This window comes from Bipolaris victoriae (assembly GCF_000527765.1).
Source record: "Bipolaris victoriae FI3 unplaced genomic scaffold scaffold_36, whole genome shotgun sequence".
Classification (NCBI taxonomy): Eukaryota; Fungi; Ascomycota; class Dothideomycetes; order Pleosporales; family Pleosporaceae; genus Bipolaris; species Bipolaris victoriae.
In genome coordinates this window covers 167,534-191,194 of record NW_014575356.1, presented here as the reverse complement: position 1 = coordinate 191,194, position 23,661 = coordinate 167,534, and the positions used below count along the sequence as shown (strand labels likewise).

Genomic DNA, 23,661 nt, shown 5'->3' with positions numbered 1-23,661 from the left:
GACAGTCACTCTTCGCTAGCAAGATCTAGTATATCGTCAAGCGATGTCAAAAGCAGGGTATTATTGTAAACTGATGAGCCTTTCACCATGTACGATATACGCATCGGATGCATGGTATGCCTACTGCACCAATCACAGACTGCCGTAGTATCGGCATCTGGCGGATGCCGCAAGCACATGTACATATTGTCCCATATCCCCAGCGGCGACACGGCACCGAATAAGGGCGCAAAACCCCTCGCTTACTCGACCTCCTGCTTAGAGTGAATGAACATGTCATAGCCAAGATAAATCATGAGGCGCTTTCCGGTGAGCTACACCGTTGGCGTTGTCGACTCGCGTCAACGCCCGCTACTCAGCAAAAACACCCACGAACAAACCGCCCCCGGTCATCCAACCTCTTCCCCACCCCCAACACCCAAGCCTCTCACATAACCCCCCTCAAACGTCAGACCCTGAATCGCCAGTGATCTACAGGATCCCAGCCTACTAGGAGGTCGCTTTAAGATACCATTCTTTCGAAGCGTGTTTTGCCTTGCGAACCTGAGGAATTCCCCCAGTTGGGGACCCACTTGCAACGATACTTAGTTACTAGGGGACGGCCCGAAGTCAGGCCGGTGGGGTCCCCTCCCCCTGGGCGGCCGCTCTCTGCTAATCATGTTCTCCTCCGCGTATATGAACGCAGCTCTCAGACAACCTAGTAGCCCCTCCCCACTCTTCCCTGCCCTTGCAGCGAAACACAACCCATCAAAAAACCGCTGCCAAGTCGTTTTGAACCTGTCACCATTGAAGCACATGTTACGATTGGAGGGCGTGGTGTGGTGGTGAACTACAAGCCGGCAGATTGACGTTTGGTGGCCATGGGCGGAATTACCGATGTTGTCTTGGGACTTTTTTTGCGCCCTTGCTATTTTCTTGACGCCCTTTTTAAGAATGCTGGGGGTGCGGAGATTGTTGGTGGTTGCATGGTATATTGTCGTTCCCAGTATTAACCATCTAGATCTTTTTTTTGGTCTCGCATCGTCCTTGCAGTAGTTGATCTGCTTCTCTTGTTTACTCCCATATTTCTTCCTCTTTTAAGAATCCAACTTAATCCCAACAAACTCTTCTTTTTATGTTCTTACTGCTAGCAGTATAGATAATGGGTTTCACAAGCGGCGGTGAAAAGAGCACCAGCTCGACTGTGGAGATGGAAAAGGAGAGTATCATCTCAAACGAACCCGCTCCCATGGGCGCGTGGAAAGCATACTGGGTACGTAAGCTCATGACGATTGGGATGTGAACCATGTCACTGATTTTTATGCGATTTCTTGTCGTAACACAGAGGGTCTTCAAGTATGCACAGACTACAGACTTGATCATGATTGGCATTGCTGGCATTGCTGCGTGTGCATCTGGAGTCGGGATTGCCTCTCAAAACATAATATTCGGAAAATTCGTCACCGAGTTTACTGACTTCGACACGGGAAATGCGGCGGCGGATAGCTTGCGGTCGTCGAGTGCGACGCTCGCGTTGTACTTTTTCCTCTTGGGCGTTGGCAGAATGGTGATGGCGTACATTTACAACTTCCTCCTCACATTTAGCGCGTACCGCATCGTGCGAAACATTCGACATGCATACCTCAAGGCTGCATTACGACAGGAGGTCGCCTATTTTGATCTTGGGACCAGTGGATCGATTGCAACTCAAGCATACTCTAATGGTCGCCTTGTCCAAGCTGGTATCGCGGAGAAGTTGGGACTCACTATCCAAGGCCTATCAGCTTTCTTCAGCTCCTTTGTCATTGCCTTCGTTACCAATTGGAAGCTTACGCTCATCATTTGTTGCATCGCGCCTTTAACAGTCGGTGTCATGATTGGGTGTGCTTTCATCGAAGCCGGTTACGAGGCCAAGATTCTTGAAAGGTACGCCGATGCCAACTCCTTCGCCGAGGGAGTCATTGCTAGCATCCGTACGGTTCACGCATTCGACATGAGGGTGGAATTAGTCAACAGATTCGACGGATTCCTTGTACAAGCGCACCGCTATGGCAAGAAGATTTCACCTCTTTTCGGTATCCTGTTTTCGGCTGAGTACACCATCATCTATCTGGGCAACGCACTTGCCTTCTGGAGAGGTATCCATATGCTTGCCAGTGGAGAGATTGCGAATACTGGAGATGTCTTCACGGTATTGATGTCGGTCGTTATCGCCGCGCTCAGCATCACTCAACTGGCTCCTCATTCTATCGAGTTCACTCGTGCCGCGTCTGCGGCCGCTCAGCTCTATGTGGTCATTGATCGAAAGACCGCCATCGACCCCATGGATCCGTCGGGTGAAGTGCCAACTTCAATCACCGGGGATGTCGAGCTTGAGAATGTTGTATTCGCCTACCCGACACGACCTGATGTTACTGTACTCAAGAGCTTCTCTCTTCGCGCACCAGCTGGAAAAGTTACCGCTCTTGTAGGACACAGCGGATCCGGAAAGAGCACTATAGTCGGTCTTTTGCAGCGATGGTATAATCCTGCCTCAGGAACTATCAAGCTTGATGGTCGATCCATCGACTCATTGAATATCTCCTGGCTACGAAGGAACGTCCGTCTGGTACAGCAAGAACCTGTTCTATTCCGTGGATCCGTTTTCGATAACATTGCCAATGGCCTCTACGGTACCGACTTGGAAAAGGCTTCGAAAGAAGAGCAGATGAAACACGTTGTAGCCGCCGCCAAAACCGCTTACGCCCACGACTTCATCGAGCAACTCCCTCATGGTTACGACACAGAAATTGGCCAGCGCGGAGGTCTACTTTCCGGCGGTCAGAAGCAGCGTATTGCCATTGCACGCAGTCTCGTATCGAACCCCAGAGTTCTCTTGCTCGATGAAGCAACCAGTGCACTCGACCCCCATGCCGAAGGAATCGTCCAACAAGCCCTTGATCAAGCTTCCGCTGGCCGCACCACCATCGTTATCGCACACAAGCTAGCCACTGTCCGCAATGCGCACAACATCGTCGTCATGTCCAAGGGAGAAATTGTCGAGCAAGGAACGCATAACGAGCTCCTCGCTATGAAGGGAGCGTATTCGCGTCTCGTTACCATCCAACAACTCACCGTTGAAGGCGAAGACTCTCCCGAAGGCACGGAAGTAGAAGTATCTGACGAAAAGTCGCTAAAGGAAGATCCCGAAGATAAGGAAGCCGCAATCTATCGCTCGACTACCAATGCAGCAAGTATCCGCACACAGGCTGGAGCTGGTAGATATAGCGACGAAGGCACGAATCAACTTGGATTGCTTGCTACCATCTGGCGCCTTATCTACGAGACCCCGGATTTGAAATGGGCGTACTTGGCCATGTTTTCCGGCTGTTTCCTTTCTGGTATGTACTCTTGTCACCACGCACTGCCGTACAACCACTAACTGTTTTCCAGCGGGCTTGTTTCCTGGCCAAGCCATTCTCATGGCCTACATGATTGACGTTTTCACTCTGACGGGAAAGGAAATGACTGATGAGGGTAACTTCTTCGCAGCCATGTTTGTTGCCCTTGCCGGTGCTTGTTTGTTCTCCTACTATGCAATGGGATGGGGAACGAACACGCTTGCACAGGTGAGTAATGCTTTGCAAAATCTCCATGACAATATTCAATTTACTGATCAAACTATCCTAGGCTTTGGCACACAACCTGCGAAAACAAATCTTCAACGACATTCTCCGCCAGGATATCGAGTACTTTGATCGCTCGGAAAACAACATCGGAGCACTCACCAGCCGTATCGATGCTTACCCCCAGGCCGTATTCGAACTGATGGGCTTCAACATCGGATTCATTCTCATTGCCGGACTGAGTATTATTATCTGCTCTATTCTGGGTATCGTGTACGCCTGGAAGCTCGGCTTGGTCATCGTCCTTGCAGGAACGCCTGCCGTCATTGGCTTTGGATGGATCAAGATGATTCTTGATGGCAGGCTTGACCGTCTCGTTGCCAAGCGGTTGTCGACGAGTTCTGCGATTGCGTCGGAATCAACAACGGCTATCCGCACAGTGTCTTCTCTGGGAATTGAGAGGGCGATTCTGGATCGATACACGTTTGAATTAGATCAAGCAGTGAAGGGATCACGACAGCCGCTTCTGTTTGTTATGTTTTGGTTTGCTTTGACTCAGGCTTCCGAGTACTGGTTTATGGCTCTCGGATTTTGGTATGTTTCCACACGATTGTTTGACGTTCAAAATCTAACATGCACGCTCAGGTATGGATGTCGACTCGTTGCCGCTCGGGAAATCACCATCTTCGACTTCTTCGTTTCCTACATGGCCGTCTTCTTCTGCGCACAATCGACATCTCAAATCTTCCAATTCTCAACCAGTATCACCAAAGGCAAGAACGGCGCCAACGCCATCTTCTGGCTCAAGCAACTCCAACCAGTCGTCCAAGAAACACCCGAAAACAAAGACAACAGCCCCGACCCAGAAGGCTCTCTGCAACTCGCCGAAACAAGCTTTGCCTACCCTCTCCGCCCACACGCCCCCGTCCTCAAAAACATCAACCTCGAAGCCCGCAGAGGCCAATTCATCGCCCTAGTCGGCGCCTCGGGCTGCGGCAAATCCACCATAATCTCCATGCTAGAACGCTTCTACGACCCTTCCAGTGGCGCCGTCCTCCTCGGCTCCCAAGACCTCACCACCATCAACCCGCGCAAGTACCGCGCTCAAGTCGGCCTCGTCCAACAAGAACCCACCTTATTCCAAGGCACAATCCGCGAGAATATCGCACTTGGCATTTCCAACCCGACCGCCAACACCATCCTCGACAGCGGCGCCGTCTCAGACGCTGACATCGAGCGCGCCCTCCGCGCCGCAAACGCCTGGGACTTTGTCTCTTCGCTACCCGAAGGCGTGAATACCGCCGCTGGCCCCAACGGAACTCAACTATCCGGCGGCCAGCGCCAACGCATCGCCATTGCACGCGCTCTAATCCGTAATCCACGCATTCTCCTCCTCGACGAAGCCACCAGCGCCCTCGACACCGAAAGCGAGAAGATTGTACAAAATGCGTTGGCAGAGGCGGCGAACGACGGCGATCGCATTACAGTAGCTGTAGCGCATCGTCTATCGACGATCAAAGATGCAGATGTCATTTGTGTGTTTTATGGCGGCAGGATCGTGGAGCAAGGTACGCATGCGGAGTTGTTGACGGGAAGTGGCACGTTGTATAAGAAAATGTGTGAAGCGCAGAGTTTGGCGTAGGTAATAAATATGGTTTGTACATATATATTTTTGGGGTATACGAAGAGTTAAAAAGATGGGAGGGGGGGGGAGTTTAGATACCTAGATTATTGTTTATTTCAAAAGTTCAAATATCTCTCTACACTGATCACTCTTTTGACTATTTGTGACCTTGATCTTTTTGATCTCCTTGGACTGACTCTGGCATGCAAACTCATATTTACTACTACAAAAATCCATCATACCCACCAACCCTCTCTCATCTCCCCCTCACACACAATCGCACCCCCATCGTTTCCTCCCCCCCTGTCCCCTGTCCTCCCTTCCCCTTCCCCATCCGCCCCCCCCGGCCCGACAATCCCTGCCCACCGGCACCTTTCCGCCCCTAAATTCCGCAGTCAACCCCACAATACACTACCAACAAAACGCTAGCTTTCTGCGCGTATAGCGATACGAAACGTATTGTGTCGCGGGGAGTTGCGATAGGCTAATCCCCTCCCCTTGGGTATGTAGGGCTGGGTGATCCCTGGTGTTAGCGCGTATATTCCTTCGATATGTGAAGGATTTTACTAGTATGTTTTTTTTTGAAGGGCGGGGGGAGAGGATGTGGTGGGGAGGGTTAAGGACGAGGTGCATCGGGAAAAAAAAAGGGAAGGATTGTTGCATAAGGGGGTGTGAGGGTTACACGACAGAGTTCAAAACAACAGAATCAAACAGACCGTTTTTGCAGCAAGAGGAAAGAAGATTTGGGGAAGCAAGAGTTTGATAGCTAAGGATTGACTAGGTCGGTAAACTCAGGGAGGGTGGTGCTTCTCGAGGTAATGACTGGGGGGGGGTTATAGACAATGAGGTAGAAAAAAAAGATGGTTGTAGAACCCTAGAAAGTACTACCTCATGCGAGATAAGTGGTAAAGAAGAAGAAAGAAAGAAAAGAAAGTGCCTTCTACATACGACCCCTATGTAGGCTATGTAAAAGAAGAAATCCCTACACATCGCCCATGTGACCCCGTTGCGTTCAAGAAAGGCGTTATCCGTCGTAGACAAGAAAGAGTGCGTGTATGTGTGTGTGTGATAAACAATCATTCGTGTCGTTGCGAATAAAACATCGCGTTTCTTCGTTAGTAGTAAAAGTTGCAACCCCCAGCATCACACACAAACAGGCTATGTGTCTTGCAGACTTAATCGAGGAGACGCTGAGCCCACGACGCACTCTCGTACCAGGCACGGATCTTCTTGCCAAAGATGTACATGGGAAGGGCCAACACGGTGACGCCGGCGGCGCAACCGGCCATGGCGCCGAAAACGACTACAGGACCGGCAGCCATGAGCCATTCGATCATGGGGCCCAGACCGACGGTGACAACGGCGGCGCCGATGAGATTGACGGATGAGAAGGCTTGGGCGGAGTGCTCCGGGTGGCAGTCGATAACGTACGAGACGGCGATTTGGATGGCAGAGACGCTGCCGACGTTGGTAACGGTCATCCAGACGAGGATCCAAGGGAGAGGGAGTTCATTCTGGAAGGAGCCGCCGAGGCCGATGAGGCCGGCCATTGTGACGGGGGTGGCGACGAGGAGGAGGACGAGACGGAATTCGGGTTCTACCATTCCTTTCTTGGTGCCGTTGTAGCGCCCCATGAGGCCGACGGAGGCGTCGGAGAGCCAGCCGAAGAGGGGGCCGGCAAGGAGGCCGACGATGAAGAGGGGGAGGTTGGTCATGCCGATTTGGCTGGGGCCGAGGTCGTATGGGGGTGCGGAGAGGAGGATGGACATGAAGGTGGACATGCCGACGAGGAAGAAGAAGATGGCGGCGTTGAGGAAGCAGCTGTAGATGACGATAGGCGAGGTGATGAGGCCGAAGGGCTTGATGATGCCCTTGAAGAAGGACTTGTTGGAAAGGCGGCCGTTGAAGAGCGTGAGTTGCTGGCCGTAGGTCTTCTTTGCGGGTACATTGGAGCTCTTGAGATCTTCCTCATCCCACTCGCTCCTCAGCTTGCTGGGCTGCACAACGATGGTAGTGACGGGCTCGTTCTTGCGGTTGAAGTAGGCAGATTCGAAAACGGTAAAGTAGAAGAGGGGGATCAGGCCGGTGTATATGAAACCTGTGATGAGGAAGTTGGAGGACACGCCAAAGCTGTCTGTGACGACACCGGCGATGATTTGACTGTGAGGTTTGCGCGTTAGTCGGATTCTTAAGTTGGATCGGGGTAAATAACTAACCCGAGTTGTGCTCCGGAGTTCAACATAAGGTTCCATACAGCGATTGATCGGCCACGCTGGTTGACAAAGAAAATATCGCTGATACTAGCAGTAAGGAGAGTGAAGAGAGGGGCAGAGAAGAGACCTCCTGCCGTTCGTGCAATTACTAGCATGCGGAAGTCGGTCGAGAAGAAGCCAGCAAAGTTTGCCAGAGCAAGGAAGACAGCGCTCCAAACGTAGAATGGTCGTCTTCCCCAGATGTCTGTTCCGGCGACAGCGATAAAGGCTGCAGCTGATGTCCAAAAGGTAGGTGCAGTGATGATCCATGTTGAGATATCGCTGTCATTGCTTTGTAGCTTCTCAGTTAGAGGCTCGAGGCCGGGTGTGAGCATAGTGGTTGTTCTTTTGGATGTTAGTGTATGTTCGCACAAGAGTATCAATATGGGACGCCTACGCATTAGTGATTGCAGAGCCAAAGGCCAGGACGAAAAGGTGCACACACTTCCATGTGAGGGACCTGCAAAAATCAGTTAGTGGTTTCAGATGGCGCTGTTGAGAAAATCGCCTACCAGTTGAGGGGGTCATTTGGGTCGTCGCTAGGCTCAGGAGAGCGCGCTACAACCTCCGTTTGATTGATAGAGTCGGTATCAGAGATGACCTTCTTGTCAACCACTCCTAAAAGTGATGTGCCGCGAGGAAAAGCTGCGCGCGAGCTTTCGAGTATGCCCCAACCCATCTTTGCCGAGTTCGATTTATCGTTTTTGTAATTTTTTTTACGCGAAGAACTGCCAGAGCCTCCTCTTTTTCAGGTATCACTTCAGTATATAGCGATCGTTGGTGGTGAAGAAAGCAAAATTCAGTAAATAGCAGCAGATAAGAAACCGTCCAGCAGTGTTGCCAAACCAGTTGGCATAGAGAAGCGAAGCAAACAAAAAAAACTATCCCGAGAGAAAGTAAGAAGAAAAAAGACAAAAAGCGAGATGAGATCCGGTCTAGAGAGTGGATGAAGCTGTTCAGACACGGATTGATATGGATTAAAAAGAGATAGAGAAAGAGTGTATACTTCTTGGCCACAAGGGTTCCATTACCAAGCAGGTTACGCGTCTGACAGACTGGGATTAGCATTGCTCGGTGGTTCATGTTTTTGCGACACGTCGCAGTAGTCTTGCAAAACGTGGAGAAGCGTATGTATGAGGCCTGCTACAAGATCCATGGGGATTGGCTTTTGTACGTAAGTGGTGCGTTCATACTACTATGTTGCAGCGCTTCCCATGCCTACTTTTGCACACGAAGCGCAACTTGGTACCTACATGCGACTACTTTGGCGTACTGCACAGGATACCGTGGACAAGCCGCCATGCGGGATGCGCCTCTTCCTTCAGATAGGCGAAACGTTATGATGCGAGATGAGAGTACTATGCTCCTTCATCGCATTGGCATTCTGCATGCTGTCATGGAGGCTCCGAATCGGGATGGCCAAGCGTTTTGAAATGTCGAGGAACACGATTAATGACAGTCTGGACGTCGTTGCACGAGCCGCTGACATCCTTTCAATAGAAGCTGATCGACAATAGTCCCATGATGGTTAGAGTTGGTGCAAATGCTGGCGAGGCGCGCCCTCACGCCACTGTTGGTGCTAGTGCACCGCCGCAGATCCTCAAACAGGGTCTCATCACTTGGTGGCGATACCTGAAACGCTTGATGTGCGACAGGAATAAATCCGCCGATGTTTGCATTAGCCCGGCTGGGCAAGGCTTCAAGTAGTGCTCCCGTGGGGATGTCAAAAGGGCTAAGGGCTGAGGACGCAACCGCCCGTGAGAAGTGCGCAGTATGCCGTTTGTAGATGCCGATCCAAAGATGATGGTCGGCTCTCCGAATGCGAAGCACGGCATGTTGAGAATGATCGGGGACCACTAGTTCGCTTTAACATCAATGGTTTGAAGTTTAAAAAAAAAGGATGCGCACTTGAGTCTTGGTATTGGGCGCAAACATGTACGAAAAAGGGGTGTAATAGTTGGAATGAGTTCGTGAAGATGATATGCATGTACATAGTGGCCCGCCGGAAGGAACCTAAGCAAACAACTTCCATGAGCTCTAGAAGCATACTCCTTGCCCCGCGTGGAAGTCTCACACTGCCGGATAACCGGCCAATAGGGCCGTTGCCTTTTTCATGCTCAGCCTCAATAGGAAATCATTACTAAGAACCAAGCATGGACAGAACGTAGGACTTGGATAATGTAAAACGCCAATCAGACAGGATCTCTTGAGCGGAATTAGAGCCGTTAGGGAACGGAATAAAGATGATGAGCGTTTGATAGAGAACCCTACTGGTTTGCAAAGTCGGCTCTAGGTTCCCGAGAAATTCAGGCCAGCGACCCCTTGAAGTATGCTATAGGGAAATATGATGTCATGTGGTTTGACTTCTACAACATGAGCCAAAAGGAGTTTTGAAGCAGATATTGCAGTTCGCTTTCTTCATTCAAAATTTGTAATCTGCTGAGTTTGAGGTAGTGCAGAATCAATGCAATAGTCGTGTACCTCAATGTTGGATGCCATGTCTCGAAGTAGAGGATAAATTGGAACTGTTCACGGAAAGAATGATGCCCATGGCTTATCTTGTAGCTGAAGAGGCGTGATAGTCAACATAGACATAGTTAAAGCAAGAAAACAACGTTGAAGAATAAAAAATAAAATTCGTGTGACTTTAGTCCATCACACACATTACAGCCCTAGGGCTAACTTTTTGATCTTACATCAAGTCGTCTCTGCATGCTCAAAACATGACATCATGTTCGCTAAATACGAGGAAAAAAACATACTTTTATAGCAGAATTAGTTAGCAGAGTTGCGTGCCTTTGCGGCTTCAACGGCCTTTTCCCAGCTTGTTTGCCAGATAAACCAGCCTTCGATTGCGGAGACAATGGCTAGTGCAATTGCAGGACCCTATATTGCATTAGCATCTTTTCAATCTGTTCAATTTGGTTTCACTTACACTCCAAAGACCGTATAGTCCCCAATGTAGCGGTCCGAATCCAGTACCAAAACTGATTGGAATGCCGACAACGTAGTATGCGAACAAGCCCACATAACCACCAATTTCTTGACGGCCCAGTCCACGCAGGATACCGTTGCAGTTGGCGGCGAGGGCATCGACGACTTGGAAAGTAGCGCAAAGAGGGAGGAGATTGGCCACCATGGCAATGACCTCTTCATCGGGAGTAAACAAACGCGGAATTGCTTCTCGAAGTAGAGAAAGGAACATGAGGTTGAATATGCCGACCAAAATAGACGCAAAAACAGCTACCTTTGCGGCCGTTTTCGCAGGTACGGCAAGAGTCGCACCAATCAAGTTGGCAATGCGCGTCGAGGCAGCAATACTCATAGGGAATGGGATCTGGAATGTGATGCCGGTAATCGTTCCAAGGACAGATTGTGCAGCAAGCTCAGTAGGACCCAGCCAACTTGAACTCAGAGTTAGAATCTCAAAAGCGAGAAACTCGGCAAGTACCATGACCAGGCCAGGAAGCGCGAGCTTAATCATGGGCATCCAGTTGTTAAGAGCTCGGCGGTCGAATCCGCCCCAGCATTGGTAACCATCGATGAAGCGGACGTAGAGGAATAGGAGGAGAGGTAGCAAGTTCTCGGTAATGACGACTGCAATCGGTGCGCCGATGAATCCCCAGCCGAGATGCCAAACCATGAACCAGTTCAAAAAGGCATTGAGCGGTGCGCAGATGAGAAGAATATACATGGTAGCGTTAAAAATGCCTTGTGCTTGAACGTAGCGTTTTCCGCCTTCGAAAGCGACGTAGCCAGGTCCTCCAGCGATAAGAATTCTCAAGTACAATCCAGCTAGACGTGCCGTTTCGTGTTCCGGAACAATCAGGGACAGGATCTGGGTACCGAATGCCCATATTATGGAGACTGGGATGGTGATTAATAGTAAAAAGTACAGCATGCGTTGCAGCTGTAGACCGACGAGATGTTTACGTCCAGAGCCATAGGCTTGTGCACAAAGGGTATCTAGTGAAGTTGCCAGGCCTTGATATACTGCATATCCGGTGATGGAGGCAGTCATACTAGCCAGACTCACAGCTCCGAGTTCAGTCTTGCCAATATGTCCAACGGTGAAGATACTGGCTACGGGCAGACTGTACTGCAGCAAAGAGGTCAGGATTAGTGGCGCCGATGTTTTGGTCAAGACTTTTGTTTCGCGCTGCCAGGTTGTGTTGATTTTTCCGGCTGCAACCGCCTCGTCCCATTTCTTGTGGATAACCTTTGGTGTATCCAAACCACCATATGGCTGGCTTGGGTTACCAGCAGAAGCGCCTAGTAGGGCAGTTCGCTCGGACAGGGATTCGATGGCGCTCTCTTCATCCGGAGTGCTTTTGACCCTGCGCAGGCCAAGGATGGGCATGTCGGACCTTAAACGATCAAATGGACCGTTACTCTCGGATCTCGGATGTTTGGGCGGTAGCAAATCATTGTCGCGAAGTAAACTCTTTTCCTCATTGCGCACAAGCTCTCTCTCTCGCTTGGACAGATGGCTGTGCTTTTTCCACGACGTTGACATGTGGCTGCGTTCGGGTACGCTCGATGAGATGATTGCTGTTGATCGCGAGCCGGGATTTACCCAGGAAGGCCGGCGGTAAGAATTGATCATGGAAAATTGGGTCGCCGTGTCTGAGCCTGACGAGGAATCATCATCCGAAGCTAGTGCATTGTCTTGCTCGAGGTCTCTGGCAATTGCCTCCTCTGCAATGTCTTGCGCTTGAACAAAGCCCTCTACTTGCGATGTGATATCGGCTGCAAAATTGGTGACAGGGTGACCTGTCGGTATGGGTTGGGACATGATTGGAAAGGCCCAAAATTCTGTAAAGCTTTCTTTTCCCTTTTGCTCAAAGCGAGTTTGATTAAGTTTTGGAAGTTCTGGGACAGAAGGGAGGTTTAAGAAGCAAAGGATTGAGAGCGGGGCGTGAGGAAGACGATGGCAGTTGGTATCGGCTGCGAAAGTGCTGCAACCCAATGCGGAAACTCCACGCGAAGTTGGTGATAGTAGCAGCGCTAGCTTCCGCCCTTCGTCCTCTGAGTTGACAGATGACAAGCACGGCACCGTATGCGCCTTGTGACTCCGAACTGCCTGAATCTGCCGTTCCATAGCTGCTACTGCGTCTCGGATCCATCTTCTCCACACTAGCACGAACGGTGGGCCGTGGCTATGAGGCTAGGGCAGAGATTACAGAGCGGCGCAGCACAGTCACATGACACTATCGAGAGGAATGCATGATGGCAAATGAGTCACCTGGGGAAATATGCATGTACGTATATAGTTTGCCTTACTCATACTGGTGCCAAGGTCTGCAAAGGGCGCTGAGATGCAGCCAGATATGTACGTGTGTATGAATCCAACAGATACATGCAGCTTACTCTGCATACTTAGCACACACACACACATGTATATATATACTCACGTGACAAGCGCAACAAAGGACTGACGAACATTGTCGAAAAACATGTAACGCTGGTGGTATCATTATCTGCTTACTCAAATCTACAATCGCGCTGCAACTGCAGCCTCAGACGACTACTCTTCTGAGTGCCTCGGTTCCTCCGAGCACCCGTCTCCCCGTCACCGCGTCTCGCCCCTTCCCACTCTCCCATCTACCTTCTCGGCTGCCTTCTTCTTTGCCCCAGCCTTCATCACCTCCCTCTTCGTCGTCCCCGGCTCGGAATCCAGCGCCACCTTCCATAAAGGCAGTCTGACGATCATGCTCTCCGTCAACCCAGCGATGTATGCACGTATAGCAGTACACGAAACCTGTGGGCGATGCTGTTGGGTTGACAATGGGTGTCACACAAATAGGACACAGCGCCGAAGACGGCGGTGACGCTACTGTGAATATGGGCAGGAGGGTGGTTGAGGATATTGGGGGATCGATGCGCGGCGTTTTGTCGGACGATGATGATGTTGGTCGTGGTTTCTCGGAACCGTCCATCTGCTTGGACCCCTGTTGTTTGGCCGAGGGTGGTAGCGAAGGTAGTATTGGTGGCGGTAGCTCAATGTTCTCTGCTGCCTTCCGTGACAACTGCCGGGCAAAATCCGAGGCATGCCACCACTCAAGAAACTTGAGCGCAAATATGCTCGTAGGGAGCAGGATCTTGAGCGAACTCAACAGCCGTGGCTGCACGCTCCTGGCAAGATTCCTCGGCGAGAAGATGGATCCGCCCTCGCCGGGCCGCGCAGGGCCAATGTTTCGTGGGGCCGTGGCCAGCTCAATTGCCTTGTGGTCGGCCTCGCCCAGTCTACGTATCCTCGAGCCAATGAGCCACATGAAGGGCGAGTGGTACTTTGTGCCGTCAAACAGATATGCCATGTTGAAGACGAGCAGTGAGAAGTAGTAGGCAGCGTTGACGCTGGGGTATATGTTGCGCAGAAACCACTTGTAATAGTGCATCAGACGCTCTTTGATGGTCGCGCCGGCTCTGAGTCCTTCTCTTTCGCGGTTGTAGCCGGGGCCGAGCAGGTTGGCGTGGGCGGCGTGGACGTCGTAGCCCTCGTCCAACTTTCTCTTGAGCCAGGGCAGGCCGACGAGCACGGCGAGGTTCTTCCACACATCATCGCGACCCAGCTTGACAGCCTCTCTGACGCTGTCGGATGCGCCCAGCTGGGCGCGGGGGATCTCGCCGCCTCGCACCCTCAGCACACGGGCGCGCTTGAGGCCGTAGAAGTTCTCGGTAAAGGAGCCGCCATAGGTGCGTAGAAAGTGGCGCTCGACGAGGAGCATCAACAGCGCGTAGACCTCATCGAAGGAATTGAGGACGGGCAGCAGATATCGTGGGTACCGGGGCGTTGCGACGGCGAGCAGGTAGCGCAGCGACGGGGGGAGCAGCGACGAGAGTTGTTGTTCCGATAGCAGTTCAAACAGCGAGGGCTTGAGGTCGTCTATGCCATGCTGGAGGGCGGGCAGGAACTCCATGGCGCCCGGTCAGAGATGGGCAGACGGACTGGTTGCGTCTTCATTGATGCCCTGAGATGGGGTTGAGGATGTGCCATGGCTTGTTGACAGGCACGGAGGCACGCGCGCTGCAGCCGAGGCATGCTCGGAGCTTACTACGTACCTCGCCTGTCTGTCCGACGCGTGTGTACAGCCTATACGTCACACTCGTACGCGCCCCCATTCACCGACTGTCACGGCTCCGAGTGAGTCAAGCAGTTGACTTGACATAGCGACAGCAAGACACTCTCATTTTGTCTGCTACACATAATATACTGTAGCCATGGATCCCCACAACGAGCGATGCACCGAGCTGCAGTACCCCGACCTGGTCAACTTCTCCGTCTCCGTGTATGTCCGATATGCATTCATTCTAGCAAAATGCACTTGACTGACCTCTACGCCTCACAGATTCATTGTCTTCGGCATCCTCGTATCATACCTGCCCCAGCACTACAAGATCATATCCCGCCGCTCTTCCCGCGGCCTCAGTCCCATGTTCGTCCTACTCGGTACCGTGTCTGGCACGGCCAGCATCGCCAACATCTTGACCCTGCCTGAGAGCACAAGAGACATGGCCTGCTGCAAAGAAATCGGAACCTTCCCTTGTGCAGCAGCTATGCTAGGCATAGTCCAGATAGGCGTACAGTGGAGTTGCTTCTTCTTCATGTAGGACGCCATCACCAACGGCAGCATCAATAACAGTGCTAACAGCCACCTCCAGCATGCTACTATTCCTCATCTTCTTCCCCCGAGACGCCCCATCAATCGCAGAGGAAGAGCAAGATTCCCAAATGCCGACATGGAAAGAAGCCGTACTGGTCCTGGCTGTGTCTGTTGCCTTCTTCGTCGTTGCTCTGTTTGGCTCTGTAGTCTTCGTATACGCCGTCCCGTCCCATGTCCGCGGCTGGGCAAACTTTCTCGGCCTCCTCGCTACTGTGCTTGCAGCTATACAATACATACCTCAGATCCTCATGACTTGGAAGCTGCAAGAGACAGGCAGTCTTTCCATTCCCATGATGTGCATCCAGACGCCTGGCAGCTTTGTCTTCGCTGCTAGTCTGTATGCGCGCTTGGGGCCGGCGGGCTGGAGTGCATGGGGTTTGTTCATCTTTACCGGCATCCTGCAAGGCTTCCTACTAGCCATGGGTATTTCTTTCGTCTTAAGGGATCGCAAAGCTCAGCAAGCCCAGATGGTAGGTCATGCTAACGGAAACGGGGTTTCGGAAGGTAGTGAACGCACCCCTCTGCTAAATAGTGAGAGATGATATTGTCAACAATCACCATATCTTTGTTCTCTGACTTCTTGTCCTGCCCATGTGACCTTTGCAATCATGCAGCACTTGCAGAAGCTGCGTCGTACCAAGATTGGCTTTTGACATTCGGGTACTCGTTGCTCCAAGTACTATAAAGACGGGCCCCGCTAGATTTCAGCTCACATCTTCTGCACTTCTTGCCTTGTATTTATTCTGAATCCTTCGTTAAAAGTTCTCTCCGATGTTCCATGTACGTTGTTGAAACCATGGTGAACAGACCAACGACACACAGCCGTCGTACCCGATTAGAGTGGCGACGATGACGAACGCTCAGCCGAGCTGAGGTTGTTTGGATCCACGGCTGCTATCGCTCTTGGTCACTCCATCGGTACCGGTCCGCCCGCAACCATTAATTTCTCGCAGACACAAGCCAACGTTGTGGCAATGTCCGCCTCTACGCCAAGCTGGCCTAACGTCCTTTTTGGCAGGTATCTCAAAACCAGCCTTGGCCTTTTGGCAAAAAAGGATTAACACTCTTATGACCTTCTCTTCCGGACGCAGTACAGGCCGAGCTCGTGATAAGAGTGGACCGTCGACGATGTTGTGCGTGCATTTATCCATGGATCCGGTGTTTACCAAGATTTGGTGTAAATCACGTATTAGTATATGAAGATGCCTCGCTGCCTGCGCAAACGAAATGCCCTGCGCACCAATTCAAGACTTGATTTATTGAATCGCCGAGATGAAGTTTTCAAGTGCAATCGCCCTCGCGGGCGCGGCGCAAACCTTGGCTGCAGTCAGGCCTCGCCCTATGGTCTCGTCCGGAGCTATTCAGGACCAGATCACTAGCGAAAAGTATGTTTGATTTCGGCATTCTAAAGGAAAATCTATTAACAAAAAGACAGGTTGATGGGCAATCTGAAAGCATTCGACACGATTGCAAAGGCCAATGGTGGAAACCGTGCGTTTGGTCTTCCTGGCTACGCCGCCTCGGTCGACTACATGCTTGAAAAGACACAAAACACCCATTTCAAGACATGGACCCAGGATTTCCCTGCTTTGTTCAACCGAGTCGATTCCATCGAGTTCACCGTGAGCAACACCTCGTACCGTGTTGTGGGATTGACGTATTCTCCCTCTACCTCACCGGAAGGTCTGACGCTTCCGCTCGCGCTGGGTGCCACCGGAGCTGCGGGTTGCACAAAAGAGGGATATAGCAATCTGGACGTAAAAGGAAAGATTGCTCTTGTACAGCGCGGCTCATGCCCAGACGGCACCACGTTTGCCGGACGCATGAAGGCGGCTGCTGCCGCAGGTGCATCAGCCGTCGTCATCTACGCCAGCGATCGGTCCAATGTCACTGGCGGAACCCTCTCAAACCCCAACCCACTCGAGTACGTCTCAACAGGGTACATCAACCTCGCTGACGCCGAGCCCCTCGTTGCCCGCCTTACCGCCGGCGAGGCTGTCGAGGCCTACTTTCAGCAAACTCAGATTATCGAGGAGCGCATCACACAAAATGTCTTCACCGAGACCAAGGATGGTGACCCAGAGAATGTCATCATGCTCGGTGCGCATCTCGACAGTGTCCAGGCTGGTGCAGGTATCAACGACGACGGCTCCGGCAGCACCCTGATTCTCGAAATCGCCCGTGCCCTTCGCAGATTCAACGTCAAGAACAAAGTCCGCTTTGCCTGGTGGGGCGCCGAAGAGAACGGTCTCCTAGGCTCCAAATACTACACTCAGAACCTCAATGCCACCGAGGCCAACAACATCCTCACATACCTCAACTTCGACATGGTCTCCCGCGGCTACTTTGGTGTCTTCGACGGCGACGGCAGCACCTACAACCTCACCGGCGCCCCCGGCTCCGACGCCATCGAAAAGCTCTTCGTCGAGCACCTCACCAGCAAAGGCGTCAACGTAACCGCCGCCCGCTTCACCGGCGGAAGCGACTACCAATCCTTCATGAACATCGGCAAGCCCGTCGGCGGCCTGCACACTGGCACAGGCATCGAGCAGGACCCTTGCTACCACCAAGCCTGCGACACAATCGACAACCCTAACCCCGAAACTCTAACTATCAACGCAAAGGTATGTTTGTTATTTCCCTTTCCGACCCAGTTTTTTTTGTAAAGGGAATGGTTGATTAATAAAACAATAGGCCGCCGCACACGTCCTTTCCATCCTCGCCACCCGCGGCGAAACAATCATCCCCAAGAGCCCCATCAACACCACCATGATCACCGCCCGTGGCATCATCGGCGTCGAACCAAGGTGGACTGTCCCTGAAGAAGGTGAAAAGCACCTCGCCACATGTGGCTATGAAATCTAAGCCAACCACCCTGACTTTTGCGAAGAAAAAACGGGGGGTTGTTAGTAATGTGAATGAAAATATTTTGTACATTAATGGAAAATGAAAAGTAAATATCAGTGTCCTTGAAAAACAGACATTATCTTTTGAGTCTTTGGGACTCTCGAACGAATCGCTTTCTTTCGCTTGCTCGGTGATGTTGTAAATGGACGTTGCACACGTAAATCACCTACTACTCTCAGCTTACCCCCCAGTCAACCCGCAGCATCTGCATTCAGGTACCGATGCAAAGTAGCAACCACCCGATGCGAACACCCGCACTAACCGACGTAATCGCCCCCACTTGCGCTCCAACGACCCCGCACCTGCCCTTTTTTTCGCCTCACGTTCTTCACTTTTCCTAGTATATTTAATACTCAAAATGAATATCTGCCATCAAAACACCATCGGTTGTATAGTGTAGTGGTTATCACTCCAGATTTTGACTTGCTAGTCAAAAAGCTTTCTGGTAACCCCGGTTCGAACCCGGGTACGACCTCATCATTACTTCGTTCTTTTTGTTTTTTGTTACTCTTTGACTTTTTGGTCGAAAGTGGGTGAAGTTAGTTTCTTTTTTGGATTTTGAATTTTGAGTTTTGAGTTTTGAATTCTGATTATGTCTGAATATGGCAAGTCACACTGACCATGAGCAATGGGCAAGGGCTGTTAACGAGAGATCTACTGATACTCTATGAGAAGCTTATATCACATTGATCACACATGTTGACCAACAAAGAAATGATATACTTTCGTAGTCTTCTATGATTATTTGTCAAAGACGAAGCTGGCTAATCGCATCGAGTAACACTTTCTATCATTCAACTCAAAACCATGGCATGTCTATCTTCTCCTCAAAGCGCCTCCAACCTTAGAACTACAGCAAATCATCAACAACAGCCTCTCCCTCGCCATCCTCACCGCCCCAATCAAGCTTCATCAGTAGTCGATCAATGCCGCCTACCCTCAACGGCTCATACGCCCCTTCGCCCAACGTGACCGAACTCGCCGTGCCAGGCGCTGAAGCTCCAATCCTCTCACTATCTATTTCTCGCAACCGGTCCACCAGCGCCTTGAGATCGCTGTCTAGTCTTCGCCTCGCACGATCCATTTCGATACTGACGTCTTTTTCTTCTTTTTGGTAGTTCTGGGCATAGTCTTCTACACCTTCATCTTCTTCAAGGTCGAGGTTCTGCTGGATCTTGGTCAGGCGTGTGATGAATGCTACTAGTTCGTCGACGTGAGTGCATAGTGTACGCAGTGTTTTGGTGAAGGATTGGTCGGTTAGGAGGAGAGAGTAGGCGACTGAGGATAGGAAGCGACGGTGGGCTGAGGCTAGGGCCTCAGGATCGTGCTGTTGTTGGGTGTTCGCATCGATTGTAGATCTGCGGAATCTTGAGGAAGAAGGGCGGCTGGGTGGTGCTGTGGGTGGGTCTGAAGAGGTTTGTGGGCCAGCGACCCAGGTGATGAAGTGGCGGAACGTTTGTTGGACTACAGTTCCGTGAAAGTAGGCTTCGCTTTCCGCTAAGAAGAAGATGGCAGCGGCACACGTGGCCCAGATTTTTCGCATGTCTTGCGACCTTTTTGTAGTGCGTTGGCGGCGTCTTTTGAGTATTGCTCTTCCGTGCGCAGAGTTGCTGTATTGGTAGCCTGGGGGACATGGATAGTCTCTCCGTATAGAGCTGTGCCTCCATAGCTCAGCCAAGTGTAGATGGGCACGTCTGACTGCAAGTAGGCAAGAATTGATAGATGAGTAGACATCAAGATCTGCCTTTGTCAGAAATAGATCGAGGGGTGAGCGAATATCCATGGTGAGTGAGGTTGGCACAGACAGCAGCAACTCGTCAAAGGACAGATTCGGAAGTTGTGGAAGCGTGGAATCTGCGTCTTTAGCACGTCCCGGTGTTCCAGGGCGGTGGCTGGAGGAACCATTGACACTCAAGTGTAACAGCTGAGTTGCAACATCCAAGATATCGTCCGTGTTCTCATCCTCGCTAGAGAGTGTCGAAAGAATGGAGAAGGAGCGCATAAGGATATGGTTGATCTCCGCTTCTTTGAGTAACACGCCCTTTACTGATTGGCTAGACTTTCCTGACAATGAATTGCGGTGTCGCGACGACATTTTATCGTCTGCCTCAGCAATCAGAGTCAGGGCGAATTCACCCCGACCTATGAGAAAAAACTGATGTAAAACAGTCAAGGTCTCAATAATCTTCTCACGTGGTAGCAAGTGCTGCAGAAGGTTTCGTGAGAGCGACAAACGAATATTCGCTACAGCTTCAGAAAGCTTCGCTACTGATATTGGCGCGGTGACTTCAGAGAGTTGCTGAACGTGCTTAGGTAGCAGATCAAGCTCTGAAAGCGAATTGGTAGCGTCCAATGCCTTTGCCGCTGATGGTAGTGACCGAATCTGGTTGAGCGACTTTCCGACGAACAAGATTGAAAGAGCAGTCTGCCTGGTTACAAACTTGGGGAGCAACTTGCTCTGCAAGATGAAAATCTGCTCTTCTGCATCTTCGTCATCTTGTTGAATGAAGAAATCAATGCGACACGAAGGCAGGCGACCGTACAGCAACCATGTCGATAGTTGCCGTAGCCACGATGTTTCTGCAACCTTGCTCAGACCATGCGCGGCCTCTTCGATGTCAGGAAACCCAGTCTGCGCCTCCGCCCGTAGCTTGTCAATGATTCCAGCACCTGAAGCAGATTGGCTAAGCATTTTCTCGATTTTGTAAGAAGCTTCCGCAGGAATCATATAGTTGGTGATGTCCCAGAGCCACTCCATGATCCTGACCCATTCAGAAAATTCGCTGACGACCCCGGCAAGTGGCACAATGTTGTACGCACCAACAGTCGAAGCATCTTGTTTAAGGATGCGGCTCTCAACATCAAGTATTTTCTGTTGAAACTGTTCGAGATGATGTGATGTGATTGAAGTGGCGACTGCTCGGCAGATGATGGAAGGGTGAGAAGCGGCAATCCAAGCAGCATGGTCGCGCAGTTTTCGGTGTAGCCTGGAAAGATGGCCGATTGAAGACAACAGTTCTTTTTCCGATGGAGAGAGCAGACGATCAGCAGTCGAGGTCACGTGGCCAGGGGCATCGAAGAGCGGGGATGGGTGTCCGGAGAGCGAGAGGAGGAGTTCGTGTAGCATGGTCGCGGCAACGGCAAGTCGCTTGTCCTCGGGCGAGATCGCGTCTTTCGCGACGCAAGACGCTGGCAAAAGACTATGAGCAAGCTCAAGAGCTCGAATCGACACATTTAACGCGTCGCGCTGCGCGCACGTCTCGATACGGATAGATTGGGTATGGTGGGATGGAGGTCAACAATCCCCGCGCTAGCGACAGACGCTCAGGCACCGCAGTTCACGACACTGTGCAGGGGGCAACTCTTGACAACCACAGCGCAGTGGCACTTCACAAAGTTTGCCAATATGAATTTTCCTGAAACGGACATTGTGCAAATACCTCTGGAATATGTACACGACATCCGCGATACAGCATCATCTGATCAAACCCGCCTCGTCACACCTAAGATTCGGTCACCCTGCTGTGGAATACAGCGTATTACTCACACGAATCAATAGGGATACACTCTGGTACATGTTATCTTGTAACCTCTACGGCTTATCATTTCTAAGAACATAATAATTTAAACATCCAAGCGCCTTTAAGAGTTGGACATGTATATGGCTGTTCGCTTGTCCTATCTGTACTAGAAGATATTCGAACAAGCATCATCGTTTTCTTTGTTTCGAGTTCTTCTACCGAGTATGAAGGCGGGCTTGAGAAGCCGGTAAACAATGGTCACATCCAAAGAAAGATTTGGAAGGATCGCGTGACTATCAGAGAAATTGGCCTGCATGAGTATCAAAGCCGATGTGGTCATCACATTGCACCGATGAGACGTGACACCCGTCTGGTACGAGTAATGTTCACGTGACATTCAATACTTCTGTGTGAAAGATCATATCCGTGAAATAGTCGAATTTCACTCTGTTCTTTCTTATCTACTTTAAAATGAACCACATCCCTTCTCTCCCTTGTTCAACTCACAATCTCTATCAGTATGAATGCACTCGACTTCCTAGTGGAATTCGTTCACCTTGAAGGCACCTCAGACCATTTACTCCCGCAGCACAACCAAACCACCAACCCTTCCAAGCATCCGATATGCAACACAGGAGCAAAGATGATGCCTTCAGCGCATCCTATAGCTTACGAGCAGTATCATTTCACACAGAAAGCATCAGAACCAGAAACTACATACAATTTCACCACAAACCTATTTCCTAAACAACACATGTTTTCGGTATCAACAAGTCATTTGCCTGATCCAAGCGTCATCAACTTTGAACATCACGACATACCGCAACCTTCTATAGAGCATAACGATCATACATCGCAGACACTCACTGGATATCCACAGAGAGAGCAAGGAGATGAATCGTCTCACGAAACAACTTCCATCATACCACAAGCATACTACCAGCAATCAAACAACCATGCACCATGGACTCCGGGCTACGAAGCCTCCAAAACCCACACTACTGTCCCGGACATGCGGTACGACGCTCAAACACCCTACATCTTCCAACCAACTCAACAAAAAGAAACCCACTACGTATCCTTCTCCGAGGGCACCTCACCCGTCCAGATCCACTGCAACAACACCACCTGCGGATGCTGGGCCCAAAAACCACAAAGTTATCACCCCACAGAAAACACATGGCCGCCCTGGAACATAACTCAAGTCCCATATGGTTCCGAAGTGCCACCCATCTACAATGATTGGACATTGGAATCTACGAGGAGGTGTAATTTTAGCACTGTCTAGGATAGACCCGGCTCACTTCATCTCACTACGCCACACCACGCAATCCTAATCTTCCCAACCTACCTATTCCTCCTCTACCAGCGCCGCCGACTCCGCTACCATGCAATTCCGCCCTCTGGAATCCGAACGGAGAGCATTATAACACATCGTTTTGGTGCTGGAGGAATAATAGAGTGATGTGCGTACAAGTTTTCTTTGTTAGGTTGAGGGCTTCTTTAACGATGGTGGCTAAAAAAAGGGCCTAGAATTGCGGTTGATAGGCCATTTTGGGTATAAAGATTTGTTGGAGATGCAAAAGGGTGGTTGGGTTAGCAATCGGGGTGTTTGGTACATTGCTTTGGGCAGGAGATGTGTGTTGGGGCATCAAGTAGATTTCAGTTATGTTACTGTACTGCACTCACAAATTATACTATGTGCAGAGATCAATACAGTAGTACCACATTGTCATCACTTCACATCCTCAAGTACATCACATGTCAGCACACGTATATTGGAGACAGTACGTAAAGTTTCCAGAATATTATTAGCAGTACATGAATGCTCTAGTTTCGTCCCATTTCCGCGTCCATGAGGTCACATCCCTTCGTATCGTTCAATACCCATACTCGCGTCCAGACGCCCGGTATGGCAAGAGGAGATGAACGAAAGTCCAAGAAAAATCCCCTCATACAGACCTGGAAACTGAAATGTCGCATGTAAAGCACGAGTGAATGCTTAGCAATTGAAAAAAAGGAGAAAAGAAAAATTGGGAACACACTGTCTCCCGAAAAAGCGACCTTGTGCTCCACTCGAAACGTTGTGGTACAAGATGCCGCAGGGTT

The 23,661-nt window shown here is 50.7% G+C and overlaps 7 protein-coding genes across 7 annotated transcripts; 4 read left to right on the top strand and 3 right to left on the bottom strand.

The window, feature by feature from the left end:
• Positions 1-1,141: 1,141 nt before the first annotated feature.
• On the top strand, positions 1,142-5,226 carry COCVIDRAFT_26097 (hypothetical protein; the record flags this gene model as incomplete). The annotated part of the gene is made up of 5 exons (XM_014701784.1): positions 1,142-1,252; positions 1,325-3,359; positions 3,412-3,587; positions 3,649-4,178; positions 4,230-5,226. The coding sequence occupies 5 exons, from the start codon at positions 1,142-1,144 to the stop codon at positions 5,224-5,226; spliced, it is 3,849 nt and encodes a 1,282-aa protein (XP_014557270.1).
• A 1,157-nt stretch (positions 5,227-6,383) lies between these two features.
• On the bottom strand, positions 6,384-8,139 carry COCVIDRAFT_97611 (hypothetical protein; the record flags this gene model as incomplete). Its single annotated transcript, XM_014701844.1, has 4 exons — positions 6,384-7,368; positions 7,425-7,805; positions 7,858-7,920; positions 7,973-8,139. The coding sequence occupies 4 exons, from the start codon at positions 8,137-8,139 to the stop codon at positions 6,384-6,386; spliced, it is 1,596 nt and encodes a 531-aa protein (XP_014557330.1).
• A 736-nt stretch (positions 8,140-8,875) lies between these two features.
• On the top strand, positions 8,876-9,167 carry COCVIDRAFT_37231 (hypothetical protein; the record flags this gene model as incomplete). Its single annotated transcript, XM_014701843.1, has 2 exons — positions 8,876-8,926; positions 8,961-9,167. The coding sequence occupies 2 exons, from the start codon at positions 8,876-8,878 to the stop codon at positions 9,165-9,167; spliced, it is 258 nt and encodes an 85-aa protein (XP_014557329.1).
• Positions 9,168-10,235: 1,068 nt separating this feature from the next.
• COCVIDRAFT_97438 (hypothetical protein) lies at positions 10,236-14,380 on the bottom strand (the record flags this gene model as incomplete). Its single annotated transcript, XM_014701842.1, has 3 exons — positions 10,236-10,346; positions 10,396-12,294; positions 12,992-14,380. 3 exons carry the CDS (start codon positions 14,378-14,380, stop codon positions 10,236-10,238), a joined length of 3,399 nt encoding a protein of 1,132 aa, XP_014557328.1.
• A 301-nt stretch (positions 14,381-14,681) lies between these two features.
• Positions 14,682-17,989, top strand: COCVIDRAFT_37229 (hypothetical protein; the record flags this gene model as incomplete). Its single annotated transcript, XM_014701841.1, has 6 exons — positions 14,682-14,749; positions 14,810-15,067; positions 15,123-15,594; positions 16,397-16,509; positions 16,560-17,748; positions 17,819-17,989. The coding sequence occupies 6 exons, from the start codon at positions 14,682-14,684 to the stop codon at positions 17,987-17,989; spliced, it is 2,271 nt and encodes a 756-aa protein (XP_014557327.1).
• An 892-nt stretch (positions 17,990-18,881) lies between these two features.
• On the bottom strand, positions 18,882-21,158 carry COCVIDRAFT_97636 (hypothetical protein; the record flags this gene model as incomplete). Its single annotated transcript, XM_014701840.1, has 1 exon — positions 18,882-21,158. The coding sequence occupies one exon, from the start codon at positions 21,156-21,158 to the stop codon at positions 18,882-18,884; it is 2,277 nt and encodes a 758-aa protein (XP_014557326.1).
• Positions 21,159-22,072: 914 nt separating this feature from the next.
• Positions 22,073-22,840, top strand: COCVIDRAFT_15462 (hypothetical protein; the record flags this gene model as incomplete). Its single annotated transcript, XM_014701760.1, has 1 exon — positions 22,073-22,840. The coding sequence occupies one exon, from the start codon at positions 22,073-22,075 to the stop codon at positions 22,838-22,840; it is 768 nt and encodes a 255-aa protein (XP_014557246.1).
• Positions 22,841-23,661: the final 821 nt, after the last annotated feature.